Source organism: Manis pentadactyla, chromosome 5 (assembly GCF_030020395.1).
Source record: "Manis pentadactyla isolate mManPen7 chromosome 5, mManPen7.hap1, whole genome shotgun sequence".
NCBI classification, from domain to species: domain Eukaryota; kingdom Metazoa; phylum Chordata; class Mammalia; order Pholidota; family Manidae; genus Manis; species Manis pentadactyla.
This window is the reverse complement of record NC_080023.1, coordinates 165308677-165335632: the sequence shown is the minus strand read 5'-3', so window position 1 is coordinate 165335632 and position 26956 is coordinate 165308677. Positions and strand designations below refer to the sequence as shown.

At 52.8% G+C, this 26956-nt stretch overlaps 2 protein-coding genes across 9 annotated transcripts in view; both read left to right on the top strand.

Annotated features, from left to right (window-relative positions):
• ELMO2 (engulfment and cell motility 2) overlaps positions 1-4487 on the top strand; it is a 35995-nt gene extending 31508 nt beyond the window's left edge. For 3 of the 4 annotated variants that reach the window (XM_036902099.2, XM_036902098.2, XM_036902101.2), the window contains 3 exons: positions 211-293; positions 1750-1827; positions 2948-4487. In XM_036902099.2, coding sequence (XP_036757994.1) covers positions 211-293; positions 1750-1827; positions 2948-3148 — 362 coding nt within the window. In that variant the 3' untranslated portion in view covers positions 3149-4487. Of the gene's footprint in view, positions 1-210; positions 294-1749; positions 1828-2152; positions 2927-2947 lie in introns of those variants that run through there. The other variant, XM_036902100.2, reaches the window with a different exon arrangement.
• Positions 4488-5946: 1459 nt separating this feature from the next.
• On the top strand, positions 5947-19232 carry SLC35C2 (solute carrier family 35 member C2). 5 transcript variants are annotated; one of them, XM_057503045.1, is made up of 11 exons: positions 5980-6053; positions 7167-7275; positions 10888-11262; positions 11853-12003; positions 12938-13001; positions 13744-13816; positions 14322-14490; positions 14577-14660; positions 16896-17071; positions 18198-18327; positions 18640-19232. In XM_057503045.1, exons 3-11 carry the CDS (start codon positions 10990-10992, stop codon positions 18771-18773), a joined length of 1254 nt encoding a protein of 417 aa, XP_057359028.1. In that variant the 5' UTR covers positions 5980-6053; positions 7167-7275; positions 10888-10989; the 3' UTR covers positions 18774-19232. The 5 variants fall into 5 exon arrangements, with proteins under 5 accessions (XP_057359029.1, XP_057359030.1, XP_057359028.1 ...); XM_036902106.2 differs by having other exon boundaries at positions 7167-7278; XM_057503046.1 differs by lacking the exon at positions 7167-7275 and having other exon boundaries at positions 5947-6053.
• Positions 19233-26956: the final 7724 nt, after the last annotated feature.

The following is a 26956-nucleotide window of genomic DNA, read 5'->3' as shown; positions in this document are numbered from 1 at the left end:
CTCCAAACTGAGCCCCAGTCAGATCTGACAGAACCCAGCAGACCATGGTCCATGTGAGGCAACCACGGAAGAGGGGACAATACAGGGGCACTGTGCCTGAGCTCGCACAGGCCAGTGCCTGGAGGATGGGTGGGGTTGCCCCTCCAGCACTGATGCAGAGACCCCCTTGCAGCATAAAGCTTCCAGAGACTAATTCCCTTCATTTGCCAGTTCCTGTTGCAGACATCAAGGCCATTGTCACTGGGAAAGACTGTCCCCACATGAAAGAGAAAAGTGCCCTGAAGCAGAACAAGGTGAGTGCAGAGGAAGTCCCAAGTGGTGGTGGCTGTCACCATGACACCTGGAGAGGACACGTGCTCTTCCGGTGCATGCTCTCGCCCCCATCCTCTCTCTCAAATTATTTCTCCCTTATTACTTTGAAGAAAATCCCAAGTATTATTTCATCTGTAAGTAATTAGAATGTATCTAAATTTCAAGGACTCTTTAACATAATCACAATACCATTATCATACCTAAAAAGAAATAAAAAGTTACTTAATATCAAATATTCCATTGATGTTTGAATTTCCACTTACTGTCTTATAAATATAATAACTTCTCTGTATAAAAATATGTCCATGTGTGTATGTACATGTATACACATACACACACTCATCCCTATTTTGTTTGCTAAATTGGAACCCACATAGGATCTACACATTGTGATTAGTCTTTTAAGTTTCTTAATTCGTAAGTTCCCCCTCCTTTTTTTCTCCTTGCAGTTTATGAGTTGAAGAAATCAGGTTGCTTGTTTGGTAGTTTCCCAGAGTGTGAAATGTGCTGACTGTCTCCCCATGGTGTAGTGTGACTTGTTACTCTGTCCCAGATCTGAACTGTAAATTGGTAGTGAGATCTAGAAGCTTGATCCAGTTCAGGTTTGACCCCTTTTTTTGGCAAGACTCCTTCCTAGATGGCATTATGTTCTCAAGAGGCATATTATATGTCGTCATCTGTCTTTTTGTGATGTTGGCAAACTGTTGATGCTCAAGGCCTCATTCTGCTCGTAAATTAAGTTTGCACACTAGTGATAATCTAATGCAGTCATGCCTTTTCATTTATTAGCTGAACTACTCCTCTAAAGAGAAACTTGCTGTCATCTACTATTGGTTCCCCAGTGGTACAATTTATATAAGAAAGGAGGGTAAATACTGGATTCTTTCCTTTTAAGTATCCCCTTTTAAAACAGTGAGTTATTCTCTAGTATCATCCAACAGTGACCAATTTTGTGTATGTGTTTTGTTTTGTTTTGTTTAGCATTACTATAAACTCACGGATTTAAGCAAATTTTGTTTCAGTCCATTACAGTTATGTTTTTGATGCTCAAATTGACCCATCTTTGGCCATAATTTGATTTTTGTTTTGGTTTTAAACTGTCAAGACTTTCAGTTTAATTACCAAGATATTTATTTAAGGTAATATACAGTCATGGACTCTGACATTAAAAGGTTCTGAGTGTTGAGAAATGACTTTTCTCCAATCTTAAAACTATCACTACATCTTAGGCGTGACTTGGGTGGGGAGTAAGTTAGTTAAGGTCAATGACCTCTGGGCCTCATCTCCTGCTTATGTGCCCTGGGGCCTTGATGATACCACACTTGAATCAGCATATTTGGTGATGGTGCCAAGTTTCTAGAACTTTGGCCAAGCCCTTGGAGTGTCAAGTGCAGGCTGTTCCATTGTTCCAAGTAACTAAAATCCTTTCTCCTTCAGGAGGTGTTGGAATTGGCTTTCTCCATCCTGTATGACCCTGATGAGACCTTAAACTTCATTGCACCTAATAAGTATGAGGTGAGCAGTGTGGCACTGCCTTGGACAGCCGAGCCCTCTCTGTGATTCTTCAGCTGGAGGGCAGGAGTGGGCAGAACAGGAATGCCCCCCTAAAAGCAGGGGGCCACAGTGTGTCATGAAGGCTGTTTGAGACTGAGGACCTGCCCCATTGGGGCCATCCCCCTGAGCCGAGCTCTCCAGGTTACTCTTGAGCAGAAGCCCTAGGTTGTCATTAGAAACACAGAGTCAACTGGGGCTGTCATTTGCCTAGCACTAGGGAAATCTCTTTTTAGTTTCCACGTGGAGCCACCTACCTAAGTGAACCTGAGAGATTCTCCCTCCGTAGGGCTCCTGGTCACATGCTGTAGTGGATCTAGCCTGGGCTTTGAAGCCAGATGGACCTGGTCCTCCTGGCATGGGGCTCAGTTTCACCTGCAGCATCGGAAGATACTTGACATTAAGTGAGTAGCTGCAGTTGAGACCTACATGTCTGCTGAGCTCTTGAGAGCCATCAGCAGGAACTAGAGGTGGGAGACACTTAGGCAGGGCCTGAGCTGCCAGTGGGGTTCTCTGGGAAGGAATGAAGACCTCGCAGGTGGGAGCAGCTGAGCAAAGGCATGGAAAAAGGTGGAACAGGAGGAGTTAGGGAAGGATGGGCTGAGAATGCTTTTATTCCCTCTATCGTGAGACCCTCAAGTTCAGTTTCTCTAGTACTTATTTTTAACTTTATTGACTGGGTTTTTCTTTTAATTGACTTTTTTGAATCAAAATGGGGATCTTACGGTAATTTTGTGTCCTGCCTTTTTCACCTAATAGATATTTCCACCCCATTACTAATTTCAAGTAGTTGATGCCCCAGTGCTCAGGTCTCGTTTTGCTGTATTCATTAATTACATTTAAAGAATTATTTTTGGTATTATCTCAGGGAATTTAAATGTAAATTCCTCATAAAAACCAAAGATCTTTTGAGAAAGGGAATGATCACCTTGTAATTTATCTTTGCCATGATCCCAAATCAGTTTTGCCTGTGCTGAATGGGGCCAACAGAGACTGTTGTGAGTCCTCTCAGAAAAGGGATCTTGGCAGGACGTCCTGCCGGCCAGGGGCCACCATGTGACGTTTAGCAACTTGCTCCCCACAGTACTGCATCTGGATTGATGGCCTCAGTGCCCTTCTGGGGAAGGACATGTCCAGCGAGCTGACAAAGAGTGACCTGGACACCCTGCTGAGCATGGAGATGAAGCTGCGGCTTCTGGACCTGGAGAACATCCAGATTCCTGAAGCGCCCCCGCCGGTGCCCAAGGAGCCCAGCAGCTATGACTTTGTCTATCACTACGGCTGAGCCCCAAGCCAGCGTCGGCGGCACCCGGGAAGGGATTTTGGGCCCAGGAGAAACACTCACAGTCTGGTGCCTTGTCTTCTGCTTGTACAGAATCTGTAGTGACCGTGGTGGCCAGTAAATGCCAGCCATTCCTCAAACCCACCTTGGGCCACCCGGAGCTTCCTCTTGGTCCCTGGCCACGCTGAGTCATGAAGGCAGGGTGCTCCTGGGATCAGGTCATGAGGAATGAACAGCAGACGCCCTTGCCCTCCAGGCCAAGGAACTGCTTCTTGAGCTGGAGTTAACAACAGCCACTCACCTTTTCTCCCTGAGCCCGCTCTCCAGATGGCTGGGCCTCCGTGGGGGCAAGAGCCGGCCTAGGAAAGGCTGCCTGCTGAGGACAGACGTGCCGGGCCTGATGAGTCTTGGAGGGACGGACTCTGGGTGACCTGTGCCCGTGTCTCAGATCCAAGTGGAGGCCTTGGCCTTTCCCGAGGAGACGCCTGCCCTTGCCCTTGCCGCCGCGAGGGCTCGCTCCGGCCTCAGACAGCGCCCACATGCTGCTGCTGCTGCTGCACAGGGCTAGCTCCGACACCTCTGGTCTCTGGAGCCACCAGGTCCCTCTTGCCCCTTCGGTTGTCTGGGCAGATGGAAATTTCTCCCTGCAACCTCTCTCAGCTTCTCATCCTGGCGAGTCAAAGGCATTTGACTTAAGAGGGCTAAGCCCCACCCTCTGTCTCAAGGAACTCTGCAGGGAGAGCGCAGATGAGGCGTGGGCCTAGGCTGTGGTGAGCTCACGAGATTCTACTCCCCTCTCCCCCCACATTTATCTCTTTCCTCCCTTGGGGGGAAATCTCCCACCGAACCTGAATTGCATCCCCTCCAGTGTGCTCCCCTCTGGCCTTCCAGACCTCAGGAAGTCGGCCTTCCCATCCTCCCTCTCCCAGCGCTGTGGTTTCTGCCATTGGCCATGATTTCAGGGAGCTGGTTGAGGCCAGCTGAGGCCACATCCATGCCAATGGGGCTTCCCTGGTGCTGTAGCACTTGTAAACCACATGCACAGCCTCTCTTCATGGACAAGTGAACACAGGTGGCATTCAGTGTTGGTAACCTGGCATTGTAGGTACTACCCAATCAAGAGTGTACTATATATTTTCTTTACTGTAGGCCATACTTATACACACATGTATATATATTTATATTAGATCTACCGATCCTAGGATGGAATGTTTGAGGGAAAATTAAATTAGAGGCCAGAAAAAAGTAACACTTCAGTTGTGAACCAAGATTGTAACCTGAGAGCAGCCAGGAGTTTCCTGTCAGTAACCATGTTTTCAATAAATACTCTTTCACGTACAAACTGTGGCTCCTATGAACAGCTATTTCTTCATACTTGCTACCTGCCCAAGGGAGCTTTCACCTTGGCAAACCTTCATTTCATTGCGTCTGGGAGAGAGCGGAGCGCTGCAGCTGGAGCCCTCAGCCGCCTTCCGAGAGCTCCTCCTCTTCAGCCACCCTGCCGCCACAACACGCACGCACACACACACCTGACTGTGAGGGATGCTCACAGATTGATGCACCAGCAGCGAAAGGGATACTGTACACTCCCGTAAATGTGCCCTCTCTTCTCCCTGCCAGGGAACAGCCCGAGTACTTGTGACTTACAAAGGAGGCACATCTTTACCCTGTGTGTTGCCAGTGTTCAGTGCCCAGCCTTCCAGCTGGTGTTCTATGCTGTTGCTCCTAACCTCAGCCTTGGTAGCTGGGAAGCTTGAATGAGGGTGATAATGAAAACAGACATTCTCTAAGAGAAGGGGGTGAAGACGAGCTCCTTAAAAAGGCATAGAAAGTCCAAGTACCAGCCTTGAGGACTGACAAGCCCTTGGCCAGTAATGGGTGCTATTGTAGGTGCAAGGTCAGCAGTGGATGAACTAATGCCTGCCTGATGCCAGCTGGTGATGGCAGGGTGACAGTGGTTTGCAAAATGCAGTGCTTATACTGTGGGCTTGACCTTCTGTTCAGAAGGGCCAAGGAGCAGCTGAGTCACTTGGCAAGGATCCATGTTTGCAGCCAGTCTTAGAGCCAGTGAGCCCTGGAGGGGCTGGAGAAAGCCCCAAACTGGGCCTCAGTCTGCGACTCTCACCTGCCCTGGCCTCCCAACCGTTCTGCCTGTCGGCAGCACCTGCCTCTTAATCTGTCCTGTAAGACGAAGATCTGAACTCCCCAGCTGGCACATTCAGGACCACTGCAACCTGCCCCTTGGCTACTTTTCCACCACAGCTTTTGTTAACTCTCCTCATTAACAACTGGTCTCCAAGTCAGGCCCCAGGTTTCTCTCCCAACATACTTCCTCTGAAACACTTCACCTGCCCCTCAACAGACTGAAACTGAGATCATTCTTACAAAGTTTCATGTACACAGAAAATGTTTCACAAATGTTTGTTTATATTACCTTCTGTAGATCTGTGTCCTAAAATTTAATGCCCCTGACTGTACCACTCCCAAGCTGGCTTGAGCTCCCAGAAGAAAAAGCCCATGAGAGTTTCATCTTTGTGGTTCCGTGGTTGCCCAGCATTGGGTTGGAATTAGGCAAATACTTCATGTTTTCAATAAGAGAAAAACAGGTGACTTCTGGCTGCCTGGGGTCCCTGGGCCCTGCGGCCTGCACTGGGGCTCCAAAGCGAGGCTCTGATTGAGCGCAGGAGACACAACCACAGCATCTGGGGGGTGCTCGGCGCTAGGTTCCACGGGCCCCCAGGGAGGGTACGCCTCGGGGGGGCCTGGGCTGACTGGTAACCCACTTCGCCCCCGCCCCCACGGGCAGCAGGCCCGTCCCAGCGGCTTCCGGCGGAAGTGCCCTCCCGAGGCGGTGCTCAGCCTCGCACTTCCGGCAAGAGGATCCGGGCCCGGAGCGCTCGCGGCCGAGGTGAGTCGGCGCGCGGCGGGCCTCCGGCGCGCTCCCGAGGGCGGGACCTGGAGCTGGGAAGGGGAGTGGGGACCCCGCGGGATCCGCGCCGCGACACGCGAGGCTCCTGCCTGTCCCGGCCTTCAGTCTCCCCGCCATGGGGTGGCCGGAGCCTCTACACGCCGCCGCCGCGGCCGCCTGCGACGCGCGCTGCTTCGGCATTTCCAGAGCCCCCGAGTCGTGCCGGGCCTGCCCTCAGGCGGGACTCCGGCTGACCCGGCCCTGCTCGCCGGGCGCGCCGCATCCCGCAGTGGGGTGGGAGCGGGGGGCGGGCAGTAAACACAAGGGCAAACAGGGAGACGCCGGGTGGTGGGAGGTGCCACGAGGAGGGTGCCCTGGAGGAGACCTCAGCCAGGCACAGGTGTGCGGAAGGAACAGCAAGTGCCGACGGTACAAGCTCGATGTGTTTGGCGGACAGCCAGCGCCGGCGTGGCGGGTGCTGTGCCGGTGGTGGGAGAGTGAGGTTGCAGGCGTGGGCAGAGATCAGACGGTGGGCGGCCTTCCTCCTGGGCCTGCTGAGGAGTTGGGATCAACCCTTTGAGGGAGGGCATGGTCTGCTTTCTGTGCGTAAGCCATTCCTCTGGTTGCTTTGTGGACTGCAGGCTGTAGAGGGGAAGTGGAAGCCGGGACACCGGTTAGGAGACGCGCAGTCCCTAGGTCACTGTAGTGGTGGAGTAGAGGTGAAGAGAAGTAGATGGGTCAGGTGTATTGGAGGTGGAACGGACGGGACAGGACTTGAGAGTGGAGGGAAGGAGTGGTCAAGGATGACTGGATCATTGATTTGGAGGTTTAGGCAGACGTAAACAGGTATATTATGCTGGTATTAACTAATGACTTCGGAATAGGTTAAGGGCATGAATCAAGAAATCGGCTTGGGACATCATAAGTATTAGATATCTTGAGTGGAGCTACCAAATAGATACAGTAGTCTGGAGCTGGTGGAAAAGGTTAGGGCTGATGTAAAGAATTGTACATTATCCTATTATCCTACTGGCATGTCGGTAGGTTAGGATGAGCTTACTCAGATGAGAAGATAAAGCCAGGTTCCAGCCCTCCGGCATCCAATTCTTACAGGTTGGGTTGACGAGGAGCCAGCAAAGAAGACCAAGAAGGAGTCCAGAAAAGCAGAAGAAAAAACAGGAGCGTATGGTGTGGCATCCAAGAGATCTTCCCAGGAGAAGAAGTGGTCAGTTGTGTTCTTAGTCTCCACTGAGAACAGAGACTTGGCCCTTGAAGAGAACAACAAGAAGGAGGGTGTGGTGACTCAGTGGAGCAGTGGGGACAGGCTGAAGTGAGCTCAGGGGGTGGGGTGTAGGGTTGGCATTAGGGGCCCTGGGGAAGTTTGGCTGTAAGGGGCCAGCAGGGTAGTAAGCCTCTGCCGTGAGCCAGCATTGAGTGGGGTACCTGGCGCCACTGACTCCACTCCTAGGAGGCAGATCTTACCTCCTTTACAGTTGGGGAAACTGAGGTCCAGAGGTCAGGTAACTTAGGGTCAAAAAGCAGTAAAGAAAAGCCATGTCTTGGTCCCAGGTCTCTTACTTCCAGACCGTACTTTTGAGCACTAAGCTGTATGTCCCATGTTACAGTTGGGGAGGTTGAGGGGAGCTGGGTGCTGTACCAACTCTACCCTGGTGTGGCCATTGCTCCCAGCTAGGCTGCCCCTGGGGAAAATAAGGCAGAATGTGAAATTCCTTCCCTGGGCAAGTGAGATTTGAAAAAGAACATATGTCCCTATCTAAGCCTGGTTTTTCTTATCATAAAAGAAGGGAGGAGACCTTATCAGTTACTCTCTCTATCTCCAATGCTAGGTATACAGGGATACTTAATAAATGCATGTTGAGTAAGTGGCTAGATGATTCCCAAGAGCCCTTCTAGCTGAGGTTGGTCTGATTTTGTGTTTGGTGTTAGGTAATCTTTTGAATAAGAGCATGAGGTCTAACGTTGAGACAGTGCTCCCTGTGGGCTGGGCTAGTCATAGGGACTTCTGGAGGTGCGGGGCCTGGACTTGCTCTTGGAAGGAAGGGCAGGGTCTGAGCAGTGGAGGGAGGGCATCAGAGTGTTGGAGCAGGAGCTGCAGAAGCGGAAGGTCCAAGAAGGTGAGCCACAGCAGGGTGCAGATTGCCCCTGGAAGCCATGGTAGGAACCATGGGGAGAGGGCCCTAGGGGGAAGCTGCCTTGGTGCCAGCATGCCCTGTGGTTGCCTTTGCAGTGTAAGGCATTCTCAGCAGGGAGCAGTTTTGCCCTTCAGGTGACATTTGGCAATGTCTGGTGACATTTTTGGTTGTCACAACTTGGGATGAGGGGGAAGGGCTGCTACAGGCATCTAGCAGGTTAAAGACCAGGGATGCTGCTAACCACCCTGCAGTTCCCAGGACAGGCCTTCTCCCCTGAAATCATTGGGCCCCAAGTTCCAGTGTTGCCAAGGTTGCAAAGCCCTAGTAGAGAGGAAAGCGTATGGGCCCTGAGGCCCGTTAGACATGGATTTGGTGGCTGTGAGCCCCACTCTGGCTGTGTAAGCAGGAGTCAGGCTGTGGGAGGCTCAGGGGGAAGCAGAGAGAACCAAATAGGAAGCTGATGTGTTGTGGCGGGGAGAGAGGCTGATGACTGGGATGGTAGCGGGGAGGTCAGGAGCTGTGATATGGGGGATTATAAGAGAGGTGACAGTATTTGTTGACTGAATTTGGGCTAAGGGAAAGAGGGGAATCAAGGATGAGAACACGGTTTCTAGTCTGAGCAACAGGTGAATGGTGGCGCCACTGGCTGGAGTGGGAAGAAGAGCAGATTTGGACAGAGGCTGGATGACTCCTGGAAAACTGGAGTTAGGGCTGGGCAGGCTGGGGGTTAGATACCTGGTGGCAGCCATCCAAGCAGAAAGGACAGGTAGGCAGCTGGTGGGGGTCAGAGAGGTGGTTGCACAGTGGGGCAAGGTCAGCTTATGGAAGGCATAGCAAGGACTTGGCCGCATTAGACTACATAGCACAGTGGTTCTTAGCCCATTGGATACAGCCCCCTCTTCTTAATGACAAATATTTCTTTAAGAGCTCCCTTTATTATCCTAAAATGAAACGAACAGTTACTAAAGACTACCTATACATAATTTTTTAAATTGTCAATGCCCTAACCACAAATATAATAGAGAAATAAAAGACAAGTGATTGATAATAAAGTAAGATATGTTTCAATAGGTAAGTTCCTGAGCACCATACTGGAAGCCACAGGGAAACATTCTGTGCTCTCACTGCTCTATAGAACCTCAACAGCCTGTTGCATTGACAGCTCAAAAACGACACATGCCACTGCTAAAGGTGACGTAGTTTTTCCAGAATGGGAACTCGTGCCCTTCTATCAAAACTATTCAGTCTCCCTTTAACATACATGGTAAATGTAGTCTTGGAAATTTTAGTGCATAGCAGAATTATGAAGAAACTGCTCTGTGTTACATGTAAAGCAGAGTTGGGTTCTAGATTCCAGTAATTAATGAGTACATCTTTCACCTTCGTGAATGTCAAAGTCATGCAGGATGCAGAATAATTCTTGTTAATGTGGACTCTCCCCTGTATAGTCCTCACTAAAAGCTAGGAGAGTCCCCCCAAACACCACCACAGGTTTCCAAAGTTCCCCTGAAGAGAACCACTGCCCTTGAGTGTCTGGGCAAAGCCTGTGCCAGCTTCCTGTTTGCTCTGGGGGAGGGGAAATGATACCCCAGGTTCCAGAGTGCAAAACTGATATAATTGCTCCCTTTCCAAAAGGACTGGGTGGGGGAAGTAGGGCACGTCTGATCAGATGGTCCTAGGAAGGCTTCAAAAAGGAGATGTGTTTCAGCAGGGAGGGACCCTCTCCGAGGAGGGGCTGGAAGGAGGAACATACAGATGAAGCAGCAGGGGGGATAAGGCTGCAGCCGGTCTGCCCCATTTCCCTGGAGCCGGCATGCCCTGGACACTCACTAGGTTTGGATGGATGGATAGGGAGGCAGGGAGTGGTTTGGTTTGGCAAAACCCTAAGGCAGGTATCGCCTCTGTCAGCGTGGTCATTAGAGGCTAGGGCAAGGTAGGTATTGGTTTCCCAGCCCATCTTTAACACCCTAAAGACCAGATAAGCCCCCTGAAGGTCATGCGCCCTCACTCCTGCTCTGACTCTTCCATGTGGAGAACTTCCAGTGTGCTGGGTGGGCAAAAGGCGAACATGGGCACAGTGGTCCCTGTCTTTGTGGAGCTCACAGCCTCCCAGGGGACACAGAAATCACTCAAATCATCATGCTTTGTGCAAGTGCAATGCAGGAAAAGTAGGGGAGCCATGAGAGCAGCCTGGATCTCAGGGGAGCCCAGCAAGTAGGTGGTCCCTGAGGAATTGACATTTGTGAAAAAGATAAGTAGGATCAGCTGACAAAGGAATGATGTTGGAAAGAGGGTTCAGTTCCTGCAGGTAGCAGGAAAGAGTCTGTGTGTTTGGGGAACTGAAAGGTGGCTGATGGGACTAGGGACAGAGAGCCTGGAGCTGCCCCCAGGGAGTCCAGCAGGGTTCGGAGCAGGCCTTCTGAGCCACCGGAAGGCTTTTGGTCTTTATCATAGGAGCACTGGAGGGCTGACCCATGGTATGACATCAGATTTGCGTTTTTAAAAGGTCACTTTGGTGGCAGTTGATGGAGAACAGCTTGAGGTGACAGGGAAATGGACAACGGGGGTTCTGTGGGCACTGTGCAGGTGGGGCACCTCCCTGCTGTGCTGTACGTCTGCTCTGCACCCTGTGGGATAGCAGGGGGCCCTGAGCCACCCAAGCTGTTTTTTCATCTTTCTAGCTCAGACCTGGGGACCTGTGAGCCCTGCGTCCAGTTAATCATGGAGAGGATCAGCTCAGGCCACCAGCCCCTTAGGTGAGGACTCCACCTGGGGCTCCGTTGATGATCTCAAATCATGGAAGCAAAGAGAACTCCCCCAGCCAGGAGACATTCTTGAAAGTCGTGACCCAGCTCAGCCGGCTCTTCCTGTGCACCGACTTCAGGAGAAGTGCCTGCCCGCTCCTAACCCAGAGCGAGGGCGTCCAACTTCCCCGGATGGGGAGGTGGGCCCTCGACGTGGCCTTTGTGTGGAAGGCAGTGCTGACTCTGGGGCTGGTCCTGCTCTACTACTGCTTCTCCATCGGCATCACCTTCTACAACAAATGGCTGACAAAGGTAACTCGGAAGCCTTGCTGTGTGGGGGTTTGGGGAACGTGGCCATGGCCGTGGCTATAGTGCCCCCAGTATTTAACAACAGGAGGGCACAGGCTTCAGCTAATCAGACTGGAAGTCAGTTCCAGTAATGATGTGCCAGGGGGCTTCTCCCTAAATGTTTAGATCAAGGACAGATTGGAAAAGGGGAGATTCTGAGGGTGAGCTGGGGAAACTTGGCCTTAGGGCAGCAGCTGTTTACCAAACTATAAGAACTTGTTCAGAACTTTAATACCTGGTACAGCTGTGCTCACCCAGCTCTGCCTGGGTATGGGCCATGAGGAGGTGCTGGCGCAGGCAGCTAGGCCTATTGCAGTGGTGGGGATGGCACCATAGTACAACTGATGCCTGGTCTGCCACCTGCTCTCTGGGTGACCTCCAAGTCTCTCATCCCAAGAGATTAGGATGTGGGTGAAAGCTCCTCAGACAGTGCAAAGCCCTCAGGAACCGCAGAATTAGCATCACTGCTCCCAGAGAGAGGTGAGGAGGGGAGAGGGAGCCTGGTGTGGGCAGCCTGCAAACTGCTGGGCATTTGTGCTTTGCACTCCGTACAGAGCTTCCACTTCCCCCTCTTCATGACGATGCTGCACCTGGCTGTGATCTTCCTGTTCTCCGCCCTGTCCAGGGCACTGGTTCAGTGCTCCAGCCACAGGGCCCGAGTGGTGCTGAGTTGGACCGACTACCTCAGAAGAGTAGCTCCGACAGGTGTGTGCTTGTGGGGTGGGCTCTGGGGATGGTCCAGGCTGGAGGAGTGTTGCTTGGCAAGCTGTGGGCCAAGAACAAAGGAAGCCTCACAGCCTCTCTGCTCTGTGGCTTCCGCACACCCCATCTCCCCATTCCCTGGTGCACACCCAGAAAGTCTCTGCTGCAACCATGGCCCTGTGCTTCCCTCACCCTCGAACCCATACACTGAGCCATGTACTATGGCCTGGAGACAGTTGTGAGCAGAGCACATGGCCCCTGCCCTTGCCATACTGCAAAGGGGGTTTGGGGGTCACCACAGAGCACAGAGGAGGGGAACCTGCCCAGCCCACAGGGCAGCTGGGTGGGGCTGAGCCAGGGGCCTGGAGAGTGAGTGGGACTGGCCAGTCCTGGAAGGGGAGGGCTCTCGGCGTCTGGGAGAGATTTAGTGTGTGTGTAGGTCTGAAAGGGGACCTGAAAGTGTTTCAGGATGCTGAGAACTCAGCATTGGTGTGAGGAAGTGGAAGAAATGAGAGGGCGGTAAGGGTCAAAACCTGGTCTTCTGAGAAGAGTGTGTGTTTTATCCTGAGAGACGGGAGCCACTTTGAAGAGAACCCAGTAGGGAATCAACAGGGTCAGATTAATACCCCTCATCAGGGGAATATTCAAAATATTAAACAGGTGGGAGCAAGAGAGGCCTCACAACCGATCCCTGGCCTGCCAGTCAGAATGTGCTGCAACCCTGGTACTGTAGCAGGACCCACCTCACTTTTTTTGGCCAGGAGTTGACCCTTCAGTTGCTGGATAGAAAGGAAAGCCCAAGGGCCCAGGAGAAAGCCGGGGTGCACAGGGCAAAGCAGGGGACTCTTGGGTGCCTCACGAAAGTGTTTTTACAACTGCCGCACCCATTCGGGCCTGCCCTGGCTGCACGGCTGGTGGGTGCCCCTTGTCTCCACAGCACTGGCAACAGCACTTGATGTGGGCCTGTCCAACTGGAGCTTCCTCTACATCACCGTCTCACTGTGAGTGCCGGCCGCGCTTGGCCACCTCCCTTCAGGCTCCTGCTCTGTCTGTCCAGCTGGCTCTCCACACGTGTGGGCCAGCTGCTCCACCCTCTCTGGGACCAGCCCTTGCTCTCTCGGCTCCTCCCTGACATCCAGCCACTCTCCAGGAAGCCACCAGCCTCTTCAGGAAGCCGGGTACAGAGGGGATCCTGTGCCTGCATGCCCGGCATCCCAGGGAAGCCAGGGGCTCAAACAGAATGGCGACAGTTGTGGCAGGGTGGAAGGGCACTGACGTCATGCAGTGCACCCAGCTGCACAGTGGGCACACAGCTGCACGGCGGGCCAGGTGCACCAGTTACTTCTTATCTCAGTGTGCTTCAGAGAGCGCAGTCCCTACCTTCTCTTTTTCTCCTCTTCTCATCTGTCCTTATCTTGGTCTCCACTGAGAAGTACATAAATAATAGGACTCGGTGAGCTCAGTGTCAGACCTGCAGTCTTTTCTCTCTGCTGATAATCAGAGGCCTCTTAGTCACAGAGTTTTTCCAATTAAAGGTCACATATCAGCCCAGATGACTCAGGCTGCCTCCCTTTGGTCTTTTGTGCCCAGATTGCCCTGCTGCCCTGAGCAGAGCCAGTTTCCGTCAGGCGTCCCCCCCAGCTTCCCCGTTTCCAGACCCCTGATTGTGCTGCGGGCTCGTTTCTTGGTGGTGGCCTGAGTGCCTGGCTGCAGCGGTGCATTGTGGGGAATTCTCGCTTCCAGGTACACAATGACCAAATCCTCAGCTGTCCTCTTCATCTTGATCTTCTCTCTGATCTTCAAGCTGGAGGAGCTGGTGAGGCCCCAGCTCCTTTATGTCCCTCTTAGCCCCATAGATGCTAAGAATAAAAAGGGGAGTCTGAGCAGTGGTTTGTCACTTTGTGTGATAGAGGAGACAACCCCAGCCCAGGTGGGTGAGGAAGGACCTAGGACAGGACACTGCTGAAGTGGCAGGGGTAACAACCAAAATAATGGGCAAGGGAGAAGAGGGTTCAGGAACGGGGTCCTGGAGGTACCCTACTGCGTGGCCGCAGCCCTTTGTTTGCTGGGTCCAGGGATGGCGGTGGGACCACCTGGGGGCCTAGGACAGCCATAGGAAGGCACTTCCTATTTTAGACCAAGTGGGGATGTTGGGTACATGCCAGCTAAACAGCCCAGGGAAGGAGCTGGCTGGGACCCCCAGGGCCGGGGAGGAGAAGGGTTTCTTGCCCCAGGGGCAGCCAATATGCCTACTCACCCCCAAGCCTCAGGTATGAACTTGAGAACCCCAGGTTATTTACAACTGCTCCCCATCCTGACAGCGTGCAGCGCTGGTCCTGGTGGTCCTCCTCATTGCTGGGGGCCTCTTCATGTTCACCTATAAGTCCACGCAGTTCAACGTGGAGGGCTTTGCCTTGGTATTGGGGGCCTCGTTCATTGGTGGAATTCGCTGGACCCTCACCCAGATGCTCCTGCAGAAGGCGGAACTTGGTGAGAGAGGGGCCCCGGCACCAGGTGGAAGCAGGCTAGGCAGGGCCTGACAACTCACACATGTCCCATTCTATCCCATTCTGCAGGGCTCCAGAACCCCATTGACACCATGTTCCACTTGCAGCCACTCATGTTTCTGGGGCTTTTCCCTCTCTTTGCCGTATTTGAAGGTACGTCGGGTCATCCACTGTGTGAGCACCTTAGGACAACAGATCCCCAGTCCCTGCCTTGAGCCCAGCCCTGTGGTAGCTTCAGAGGTTACCAAAATCAGTGATGTGGTTCCTCCTCAGGCAGGTCCTGGTTTGGGGGCCTGACAGACACTTAAACCAAGTGGCTACAGTCCAGCATGATAAATGCTGCACAGAAAGTGTCTATAAACTAGAGCAGACAGTGATGACAGGGAATGTGTATAACCCAAAAGGAATGCCAGGGTTGTTCTAATCATTTTAAACATACTAACCCTTTTAATACAGCCCCATGCCTTATGTAGCAGCATTTTTTTTTTTTCCTCTTACAGGTAAAAGCTACTGAGGTAGAGAGTAGCAAAGATAACCTGGTCCAAGGGCTCCTGCTCCTAAACGAGCCTGGGTTCAGACCCAGAGGCTGGCTCGAGTCCCTTCTCTTAACCATTTTGTGTTCTGTCTATTAGAAGGAGCAGAGAGGCATGAATTGTTTTAGATACTGGGGAAAGCAAGTCAAAAAGGCTCCCCAGACAATGCATTTTGGAGGATGAATGGGATTTTGACAGGCTGATAGGGGCCGGGCGTCCCAGGAAAAGGAAATAGTAGGTTCAGACTGTCGGTGGGCGCCAGATTGGCTGAGTGTGCATTTCTTGGGTGGGGAGCTGGGGGCGGTGCACAGGAGCGTGGGCAGGCGAGCAGTTCCCTGCCGCCGTCATCTCTACTCCCATCTCCGAGAGACCGAGGAGAGGCAGGGACTATAGTCTGGGCTTGGAGGTGCAATGCCACCTTCCATCCTCCAGTGTTTTAGGGTTAGTCTTTGTCTCCTGTCTGTTTATCCTCCCTCCCAGAGTCCCATCTGTCCTCGGGGTCGTTACAGAGAATTCTGTCCTACATCCTTTTAACTTTGAGCAGTGAAGCATCTCAAACCTCTCCGAGAAAATTATTCTGCAGCCCCGTTGTCCAGGAAACTTCTGTTCTGCAGCCTCATGGTTTTCCTTTTTAGCATCTCCCCATTCCTTCCTTACGCTGGCCGTGGCAAACAGCACGCTCCCTCCCCCCAGGGTGTTTGCAGCACCCCTATCGCTCTGAACCCTCATCCCAAAGCCCCTAGTAGTCGCCACTTAGCAAAGCTGCGTGGATTTAGCTCCTTTAATCTCTTCTGTTAAATTAATCCCCCAAGCGCCTTCATTACTTATGTTGCTCTTCCCTGAATTCCCTTCACTCTGCCGGGGCCTTTGCAGTACTGCTGAGCCCAGCACCAGGCAAGATGTCCTACATTGCCTAGGAGGGATTGTCACTCTCCATTTCTTTGGTGCTTCCTTCCAAAAATCTCAAAGTCCTTGGCCAGCCTCTAGCTCCCACAGGTGTCTCTATTGTGCCTAGCTTGGGGCTGACCTTCCCACCCTGCTAATAACCCAGGGACCTTTCCTGAAAGCAGGGCCCAAGGGATCATCCTCTCAGATGGACAGCGTTGGAGGGCCAGGAAGCCTCTGAACGTCTAAGCAAAATTTGGTGTGTGGATGCCTGTGTGGGTGTCTCTGGGAACAGGGGCTAAGCTTTTGCCATATATTGGTGTGTGCATGTGTTTAGCCTTTGAGCATGGGCGGCAGATGATACGATCTGAGAAACACCAGTCTGGTGCCGGTTCTCTCAGTTTAGCAGTGGGGAAACTAATCCAAAAAGGGGGTGTGTCTCGGCCAAGCCCCATAGCTGTGAAATAACAAGACCTGGATTAAAATGGAGAATGCTTGTAAGGATGGAGTTTTGTCCCAGCTTATAGGTGGCCCACTTGCAATTTAGAACAAGGGACTTCTCTAGTGGCCCAGGGTGTCGACAGTCCACTTGATTGGCAGGCCCCTCTCTGGCCTGCTAGTCACCACAGCCGCAAAAGCCAGTGAAGCTGCTGTCCGCTGCTGCTGCTCCCTGGGGATGGTCAGTAAACACCGGAGGAGCAGGTGCTTCCGCAGGTTTTCTCCGCAGCCCCGAGGCTCAGAAGCCCCCCTTGTGCTCCCCGTGAGAGCTCTGGCTTGCGCTGGCCCAGGGCCCTCGGGCTCCCGTCGCCGCTTCCCCCCCAGTCTCGGGCTGTCTGCGTGCGGTTCTCCAGCACCTCCCATCCTCCTCCGAGCCACAGCAGGTGCTCTGTGAGTGCGCACAGCTGCTCCGTGGCCCCTTGGCAGGCACACCCAGGCCATGGCCTCCCGCTCTCTCCCCCCTTGCTTTCAGGTCTCCATTTGTCTACATCTGAGAAAATCTTCCGTTTCCAGGACACAGGGCTACTCCTGCGAGTGCTTGGGAGCCTCTTCCTTGGCGGGATTCTCGCCTTTGGTTTGGGCTTCTCTGAGTTCCTCCTGGTCTCTAGAACCTCCAGCCTCACTCTCTCCATTGCCGGCATTTTTAAGGTACAGACTCAGAGGTGAAGCCAGGCCTGTCTCAGGGGAGGCCCCTAAGGGTAATTCTCAGTGGCAGCTTCTGTCCCAGCTCCTCCACCCCGGGGCCCAGCAGAAGAGAGATGGAAGTACCTAGTTAGGGGGCTGAGTACCACACTTTAGTCTGTTTCCTCCCCTCATCACTGCTGCCCTGGAGGTGGGAATGGTCGTCCCTGTTCACAGATCAGGAAACAGACATAAAAGGCTGCTCCTCCCCCGGGATACGCAGCTGGGAGGTGGCCCAATCGGGGTGCAAAGCCAGGTCTGACTCCTCTAGTCCTGGAACACATCTACATTCTACCACAGATGCCAACTCTGATCATTTGGCAGTTCCCTGGGGCCACAGGTTGAGAAACCCCCAAATAGACTCCTCAGTAAAGAGTGCGTGGTTGATGGGCAGTGTCTGTTCTGCAATGGGAACAGCCTGGGATGGTCCGACGTGAGTGCCCTGTGTTTGCCCACCTGCCCTTGCTGCCGCCCAGCAGCACTCTTGTCCTGCCTCCCGCCGCTCCTCCACCTATACCATCCGCCTCCTTGCTGCTCAGGGCCGTGGTGGGAGTGTTCTCTCTGACCACGTGACACTGCTACTGGTGCCTAAAACCAGAAGCAAAGGTCTCACCAGGGGTCCTCTTGTTGCCAACCAAGTAATGAGGCATAAGCTCTGGTTCTCAGAGTGAATTGTCTCACTGGTCTCACGTGCAGCCCCCGTGTACAGTGAGCCTGTGACCAGTGTGTGTCCTATAGAGCCCAGTGGATGCTGCATTCTCCATGGCAACTGAGGGCTCTCCTTCCAGAGACACCTTCTGGAAGGGCTGCTGTCCTTCATTCATGTGGGCTGGGTGCCCAGAGGCTCCCAACCCTGTTGGGTTTGCCTGTCTGATCCTGACAAAATTCTGCAAAAAGCATCTCTGTTGCATCTCAGTAACACAAAGGGAGGAAAGTGTTACAGGCAGGCTGGTCCTCTGAGCTTAGCGCTGCAGGCCAGGCTGCCCAGGCCTAGGCGTTTGGGCATGTTTGGCTGTACCCCCTGGGTGTGTCCAGTACACCGCCCTTCCAACTCCCTCCTCCTGCTCACCCTTCCCTGCTCCTCTGCCCACAGGAAGTCTGCACTTTGCTGTTGGCAGCTCATCTGCTGGGTGATCAGATCAGCCTCCTGAACTGGCTGGGCTTCGCCCTCTGCCTCTCGGGAATATCCCTGCACGTTGCCCTCAAAGCCCTGCACTCCAGAGGTAACCTGGAGCCCCTCCTGGAGGCCTGTTTGCTGATGACATTCTCCCCATGACTCTTAGCCCCTCTGATTTCCCCTCAGCCCAGCCCTGCCAGGAAGACGCAGGTGGCGCTCAACTTCCCCAAAGCAGTTCCAGCCTGGTGGCTGTCTGCCCAGTTCAGCCACCTCTGTGTTGGCTATTCTTCTAATTAAAGAAGGTGGCTTCATCTCCAGGGAGCGAGGGGTGGGGGCCTGCATACTCAGCACACACTCTCATCAGGGCACACCAAAAAAACCATCATTGGGTCTGTAACTGGTCTCTCTTTATCCCCAGGTGATGGCAGCCCTAAACCCTTGAAGGGACTGGGCTCCAACCCCGACCTGGAGCTGCTGCTCCGGAGTAGCCAGCCGGAAGAAGGTGGCAATGAGGAGGAGGAGGAGTACTTTGTGGCCCAGGGGCAGCAGTGACCAGCCAGGAGGCCAGCTTGGAAGCAGGCCACTCCCTAGCCCTCACACCTGATGGCAGCTTGGGGACCTAGGTGACCTCTCACAGCAGCTGGGGAGCAGTGGGCCAGGAGACTCCTGGGCTGAGCCAGGGACAGTGCCTGACCACAGGGTGGGGCTAGGGCAGGGAGCTGGTCAGACAAGGGTGAGCACCAGGCCAGCCTCAGAGCTGGCTGGAGCAGGGCCTAAGCTGTGCCAGTCAGCGGGCAGAGGGAGTAGGCTGTCCTCGCATGCTTGCCGGCTTCTGATAGCCAAGATTGTGATTTCAGAGGGGTAACAGGTTTCTGAGGGGACTGGGTTTGGACTGCAGTGCAGTTGGGAAAGGGAGATGGAGAGGCTGGGGCCGCATCACCTGGAGAGTGTCTTTTCTCAGACAGCAGATACATTTGTAGTTTGGAAATAAAGGTTTTACGGTCCACTGGCCACCTCGTGTTGCCTGGAGGTGTTGGGGCAGGGAGGGGGTAGTGCAGGCCTGGCCTCTCCCCTCTCCTGCCTGGGGCCTTCTTCAGATGACTGGTCATACTGCAGGTCTCCCACATCTCTTGTGCTCCTGTTCGAGCCCAGTGTTCTTTCTTGGGGCCCCATTACACCTGTGGGCAGGAAAAAAATCAGTACGTACTGAGTACCATATTCTGGACATCAGTGCTTTCACAGCCTGGATTTGGATCCTGACTCACACTAGCTATGTAACCCTAAGCAAATTGCCTAACTTTTCTGTACCAGTTTTTTCATGTGAAATGGGGAAATAATTATCTCAGAGTTGTTCTGAAGATTAAGTCAATACTGGTAACAGATTAAATATGTTCTATAAGTGTTTATTTTGAAAATCCTTTCAACCATGGAACCAAGACCTTAAATGAGTGGCAGAGCTAGGATTCACAGCCAGGTCTGTGTGCCTACATGTGTATTTGCAGAACATAGATGGAAAGGTTTATGGGCCTCGGAGACCTGGGCCTTCTGCTCACCTGCCTTGGACACAGTCTTTATAAAATGGAGAAGGAGGGGGCGAGAGCCCCGCTCTGATGTGCTCTGGTTCTGAGGCCTGGCCTGCTCCGGCAGCGGGCTCCCCCTGTGGGGAGAGGGGCTGCCAGGTGGGGTAGAGGTGCTTTTGGGCACTCGCAGCAGGTGGCGCCATTGCACCACGTGGCGACTCCCAGATCTACCCCACCCCACCACCACTATCCAAATCCAGGCCAGGGGTTTTGGACGAGGACGTGGTGTCTGCAAGTGGGAACCAGGACCAGCTTGCTGTGAGCTGTGCTAGTCAGATTGGAGCCACAAAATTTCATTCCGCTAAGCCTAGGAGAACATTAACACTTTAGAAACAGGTCTGCAGACTTTTTCTGTAAAGGTCCAGACAGTAAATCTTTTCCGTTGGGGGACATAATGGCCCCTGTTGCAGCTACTCAAGCCTGTCTGACGTAGTAGTAGTAGTAGGAGGGCCTCCACAGACACAGAAACAGAAACAGCTAGGGAAACTGAGGTCCAGGAGGGGCAGTGACTAGCCTGAAATCCTCAGAAGCCTCTGCTCAAGAGGAATTAGAAGCAAGATCTGCCTCCAGGTTAGCTTTGCGACACAGACTTGCTTCACAAATGAAGGTGGGACCCCTGAGGTGGTGCCTTATCTGGTTCCTGCACCTCTGCCGCCCGTGGGTACTGCAAGCTCAGAGGCCAGGATTAAAGAAAGCTCATGTTCCACATTGGATGGCATGGGAAGAGGCAACAGAAAGGAGGGGCTGGGGCCTCCCTGCCTCTGCTAGACAGGCTGGGCAGCTGGGAGAGCCTGCCAGAGCCCCACTGACTCAGGTGGTTGAGAGCTTCTTGCCTGCTCCCCGCACCGTGTTCCTCTCTCTGGGCAGGGAGCAAATGCTGCTGTCTGGTGCAGTAATTACAGGGTGCAGAGCAGGCCCTCACCGCTAGCATGTTGGGTTCAATGTCAGCACCTCACTTAGCGGCAATTACCAGCCCAACCTAGAGGAGGGCTGCCTCTCCTCCACCCGCCCACCCAGTCAACTGGCCTCCCAGACCAGACAGCTCCCATCCTGGGCATTGAGCCCTAGGAGCACCCATGCCATCTGCAGCCAGTGCATCTCAGGGCTGCAGCATCACCATGGCAACTTGGTGCTTGCACAGGTTGAAGGAAGCTGAGGATGTGACCTGTCTCTCCAAAGCTGTGGCTTCTGTCACCACAGAGCCTCCAGCTCCAGGCCTTCTGTAGAGGAGGGAAGGAGGTTCCCTATAGGTTGTAGTTTTAAGTGCTTACACACCCACCGCCTCTCGAGCCAATGGTGGAAGGGAGGTTAATGCCTAATATACAAGGATGTCTGCAGTTGGGGCCGTGGTGGGGATGTGAATGAGCTGCAGTTTACCTGTGGAAGGGACAGGAGGAGCCTGGCAGGGCCTGTGTACCTTCATCTCCATTCTGGTACCTTGCTCTACCTTGGGGGCTCAGAAGGCCACTTTCATTTGTGCTCCATTCTGCTGAGAAAAAACTGAAAATCTGAGTGGCTTAAGAGTAGTGTCACATGGCACAAAGAGAGTGGTCTTTCTGCATCACAGACTGATGATGGACTCTTCAGGTCCCCAATTTACAGTCCAGACACCTGAGGGCCCTCTCAGATCATCCATTTGGGTCAAAAGTGTTAGGTGAGTGTTGGCTGCCTGCCAGACACTGCTGGACTTGGGATAGAAATGTTGGTCCTTGCAGAGATGGCAAATGGGACCGTCCTTCCAGCCCAGGAAAGAGGTAAGCAGGGGACAAAAGAATGCCAAGGAAAACAGAGTGGACATTCACTAGGCACCCTCTAGGCCTCTCATATAGGTTGTTTAATCCCTAACAACCCAGTGCAGTAGGAATTGATTTTAGCTCTTTCACAGATGTGGAAACAAACAGAGGTTACACATGTAAGTGGCTAGGAACCCAGCCCCAGCAGACATGGACTAGCATCTCCTTTTGGCCCTATGATGGGCTCTGTGTCTTAGGCAAGTTACTGGTCTCTGAGCCTGTTTCCTTGTCTATAAAGAAGGAATAATAATACATATCTCCTAATGAACCTATTGTGAGAATAAAGTAAAATTGTGTATGTAAAGCAGCATGGTGCTGGGCACATAGTAATTACCATTCAGTAAATAACAGCATGAGGATATAACTTTCCGGAGTGACAAAGTCAGTCAGAGGAGGAGCCCTGGCCCCCATCCTTGCTCTGTTGCCTGGCACAGTAGAGAGAATAGATATTTGTCATGGGAAGGAATTTCCAGTAATGGAAACTCAAGATGTTCCAGGTTCTGGGACCTGTTGAACTTTAAATGATTTGCCCTGTAGGAAAAGGCTGTCCCACCATCACCACCACCACCCATTACTGCCAGCCTCCAGTCTCCCAGTCACCCCGTTGAGCCTTTGCCCTAACCACACAGCTCTGACATCAGTTAAGCCCCTTTGCCCCTGCTTAGTAGTGACCAATTAGCTTGACTTCTGTTCCCCTAGTTAGTTATAGTTTTGTTGGCAACTTGTACATTTCCCAGAAATAGTCCCGCTGACATCCTGCTGGGAGGGCTCTCTCTCTCTCTCCTGGATGTCTCGTAAGAATTCTCCTGCTGGGACAAGAGAGGGACAGAATAAAGAACCAGGAAAAAAGGCATTAAAATGCATTCAATAAATATTTCTGAAGCACCATCAATGTGCCCTGCCCATGGGAGCTGTTAGTAGAGAAGTCATTAAAAGAGTTGATGTTCTCAAGGAACTTTTGAAGGCTTTTTAATCCCGTGGGTTCCCCGAGGATTAGACTCGGGTGGAGATTGGAGCATAGAAGGTTGTTTAGAAGTGGTCTTGGGAAAAACACCCGTGGAAGGCAGGCAAAGGACATAGGTTTTGGCAGAGGGAGAAGTTGAGCTGTGAGGCAATCCCAACAAAGGCTTCAGTCAACCCCATGGGGAGCTCTCGAGCTGGGATGAGCCTTCAGACTTGTCCCGAGTTGGGGTGCAAGGTCTGGGCCATCGCCTCAATCTGTCATTGGAAGTGGGCATAACGCTGGAAGGAAGCATGAGGCGGGGGTGAGGCATTTTCTTTGAATCAAGTCAATCTCCAAAGAAGGATGATGTGATGGCTGAGCACTGTCTCCCAGCCATGCCCCCAGCAGCTGGGGGCTCAGGCTTTCATTCCAGTGGGCGGTCTGAGCAACCCACCATACCCAAGATCCACAGCCTGGCTTCATGGATGACCCCTCAGGGGTCCCTGAGGGAGGAAAGCAGCATCTGACATGTATATGCACATGTGCATTTTTCTTGATCCCCAAAGCCTAAGAACTGTTGGTCTAGGGAAAGCCAGACTTGTCCAAAATTTCAAAACAGCATGATCAGAGATGTACACTATTGGTGTTCGATAAATATGAATGAGTGGATGGATGGATGATGGACGGATGGTAGATGGATGATGGATGGGTGGGTGGATAGATGCCATAATAGAAGAATATATGGGAGAGACAGAAAAGGAAGCAGCAAATTCTACCTGGGGCAGGAGGAGGGCAAAGATTCTTAGGAGGAACTGACCCTTTTGAACTGAGTCCTGAAGACTTAACAGGAGTTGCCAAGAAGAAAAAAGAAAGGTACACCAGGCAAGGGAAGGAGCAGGTGCAAAGACACAGAGGGGTGAGCGCAAGGCTGGGTTTGAGCACTACTTGTGACTGGCCAGAGATGCATCTGGATAAGGGGGTAAGAGGGGCTCCCTCATTTGAAAACCCCACAGGTCCCCAGGAGCTAACCTGGTAGGAATTGTTTCACCAGGTTCTTAAACAAGCAGATGGGTATTTCCCCTCCCCTGACTAACAATCAACAATTGCCTGAATCTATGGGGCGGGGGAGCCGGGAGAGGGGAAGGTGCTAAAGATAATTCCATATGGGTGAAGAGCATCAGGTCATTTACCACATCCTTTCCCATCCTTGACTTCTTCTCCTCCTAAGGCCACCCCTGGGACAGTGTCACCAGCCATCCCACTTTCCAGATGAGAAATAGGCTCCCAGAGGCTAGGGGAGCTGCCCACTGTACCCACCTTTGGGCCGCAAGGGGCCTCCCCCAACCTCCCCAGGCCCTCTGGCCGGGATGCCTGCAGTCTCACTCTGCTCTGGGATTGGGCCCCCTGGTTAGGGGCGAAAAGAATGGCCCACCTCAGGGGACTGAGGGTCTGTCAGGAGCAGCATCCCACTGGCAGTATTTTGCTCTGGGAGGAATCCCCCACTGAGCCAAAGCCTCCCGTCCTGTTCCAGGGCTGCCCCATGAATTAAACATGCCCTCATGGTTAACTCAGTAATGCTTTTATTAATAGTTAATTACTCAATGCGCACTGGGGAAATGAGACTCACTCAGGCCTCATAAATTAAGGCAGTGATCTTGTGAAGAAAGCCAATAGGGGTTCATTACCCCGGCCCCTCCTGTCACCGCACCTCTGGGCTTGCCATTTAGCAGTGCTAAGATATGGGGGTGGGGGCTGGATGAAGGGACAGGGACCTCGTCTGGTGGAGGCGGGAGGTGGGGAGTGAACAGCGCCAGTTTCCTCAGAGAAGAAGGGCCAGAGGGAAGAAGGGAGGTGTCTGCCCAGAGACGTTATCCGGCACCACGGCAGCTTCTCCCTGGCCTGTGTTCCCTGTCACTGCTAGGGACTCGGTACGGCCCTGGGGGCTCCCATGGAGGGCAGGGTCCCCTGTCCCAGGTGTGGGCCTCCCTCAGTGCAGGCCGAGGAGCCGCCCACCCGCCCCACAGCCGAGACCTCCCTCCCTGCAGCTGCCTTTCTCATCTCAGAAGGGAGAGGCACTGCTTGTGGGTTTCTATGGTGGCTGAAGCCAATTTCCTGTCCTGATTTTGTGGCTGAGCTGGATAAGGGGGCTTGTTCTAACCTGGTTTGGCTCTTCTAAATTTAACTTTCTCCCATGTTTTGTTTCCCAGGAGACAGAAGCCCCTCTATTTATCTTCATGAGAGATTCGAGCCAACACCTGCTTTGAACCTACTATGTGCCAGGACCAGTCCCTCTGGCTTTGTTCTTAGCTCTAATTTTTAGCCATGATTTTGGACCAGCGGCTCCACCTCGCTGGGGCTCCTGTTCTTCCTCTGAAAATAGAGGTAAGGACAATGCCTGTCTGGAGCCACTGAAATGATTAAATGAGGTAATTTATGTAAAGTATTTACAACACTGCCCAGCATGTCCTAAGGGGCAGCTCTCAATATTATCTTCTTCACAACCATGCTTCCATTTTACAGATACGCAAAGTGAGGTTTTAAGCACTTCTTTGACTTGCCTAAGGACCCAGAAACCAGAACTTCGTATTGCTAAAGCTCATCGCTTTCCTTCCGTGGCGGCAAACTGGGGGGCGATCACCCCTCTAGAACACATTGGCCAGATCCCGGGAGCTGGGAAAGATCTGCCCTTCTGTCCCCCCAGGGCACAGAGCCTCACCAGGGCAGTCTGGGATGAGACACAGGGTCACGGGCTCTGCACTGGGCTGGCCCGAGTGCAAATCCTGCCATACCCCTTGGCTGGCATGTTAACCCCTGCACCCTCAGTTTCCCCTTCTGGCAACCTGGGCTTATGATAGCAAGGATGGTAGCACCTACCTGCTTGCATGGTCCTAAGAATTTATGTTTGAAAGTACCTGGCACCTTAGCCTTTCAGAGCTCTCTGCACCTGGCTTCTGTGTATGTAACCTGGAGATGACAAAAACCTCCCTCACTGGGTTGTTGGAGGCCCCACGGAGATAATAGGCATCAATCTGCCTGGCAAGCAGAAAAATGTAAAAGAGGTGCGCAGCTGGTGTTCTCGGTCAAGGCTCCACAAAGGCAGGGACTTCAGGAGAGCCTCTGGGGCCTAAACACTGCCGTTGGAGGACTCCATGACCTGGCCTGAGAGGGCTTTCCTGGGCCAGTGGCGCAGAGAGTTGGGGACAGATCACCCCCGACACGCACAAAGCCACCAGCTACATTGCAGGCAGACCGTGGCCTCTCTGCTGACCCCCAAACTGTCAAAGCCACAAGCAGACAAGGAGTTTGGGGCGGGAGATTGTAGCCTCCCCCATAAGGGAGCACAAGTCACAAGAACAGCTCCTGGTTCATATATAATATGTGGCGTCAGATTTAAATGTCACTGCTGCAGGCGGCTGACCCGGGTTCCCACACAATGGACCGCGAGGGGCGCCTACGCCGCCTCTTCATCTTCCTGGCGGTAGCTGACCAAAGAGAGGGAGATTTGGTTTCTTAAAAAACTAAACAGTTGTTGAGCACTCTGGCGTTGCCTGGGCAACAGTTGAGGGGGAGAGAGAAGCATCTTATTGTTTAAAGTTATTCTTGCTCTATTTCAAAAGGCTGCTTTGGAAAGACATTCTGCAAGCAGCCTGGCTGGCCCTCTCTCTCCCCAGGCCGCCTGCCATGCAATCCCAGCTGCTGCCCTCCCTCAGCCCCAGGCCCGCTTCCTAGCCTGAGCCCGTGGCCACCTGGACATCAGCACGTCAGGAGCGCCCTCCCGTACTCTGTGCATTCGTCCGCAGGCCCCACGGGGCTCGTGTGGAACAAGCACACGCTTAAGGAGGGTCCAAGCTCCCCCAGCCAGCCTGGACCTGGGCGTGTGGACACAAGTGTGGCTCAGTGACTTGGGGTTCAGCTCACAGAAGCGCCTGGACTTGTGGGGAGGGAGTCTTGGCCATTTAAATGCCAGGGTCGGGCACCCTGGTTTCCAAACCCAGCCAGTGGTGAAATGATAGTGGCTGTGCAAGGTCATTGCTCAGGGGCTGTGGCTGAGTGATACCACAGAGGTCCTTTGAGACCCCACCATGTGGTCCTGGTATTAGCATTGTTTACTCATCTCACTTCCCCACGAGACTGTCAACTCGTCAACTTTCTGACAGCAGGGCCACATCTATTCATCTCTGTGAAGTCTTATAAATTGCCCCAAATCCTTTTAGGAGCAAGGCAAATTGTGAAAATCCAGACGAAATGTATACATTTTTAATTAAAAAGTGTTTAAATAGTGAATACATACACATGGTACACATTCTAAGGGTTCAAAAGGAATAAATACCCATGTCTCCTGTGTGCCCAGTCTCCCTCTGGGGAGGCACTTCTGATTGCCAGGGTCTGATGTATCCTTCCAGAGATGTTCCATGCTTA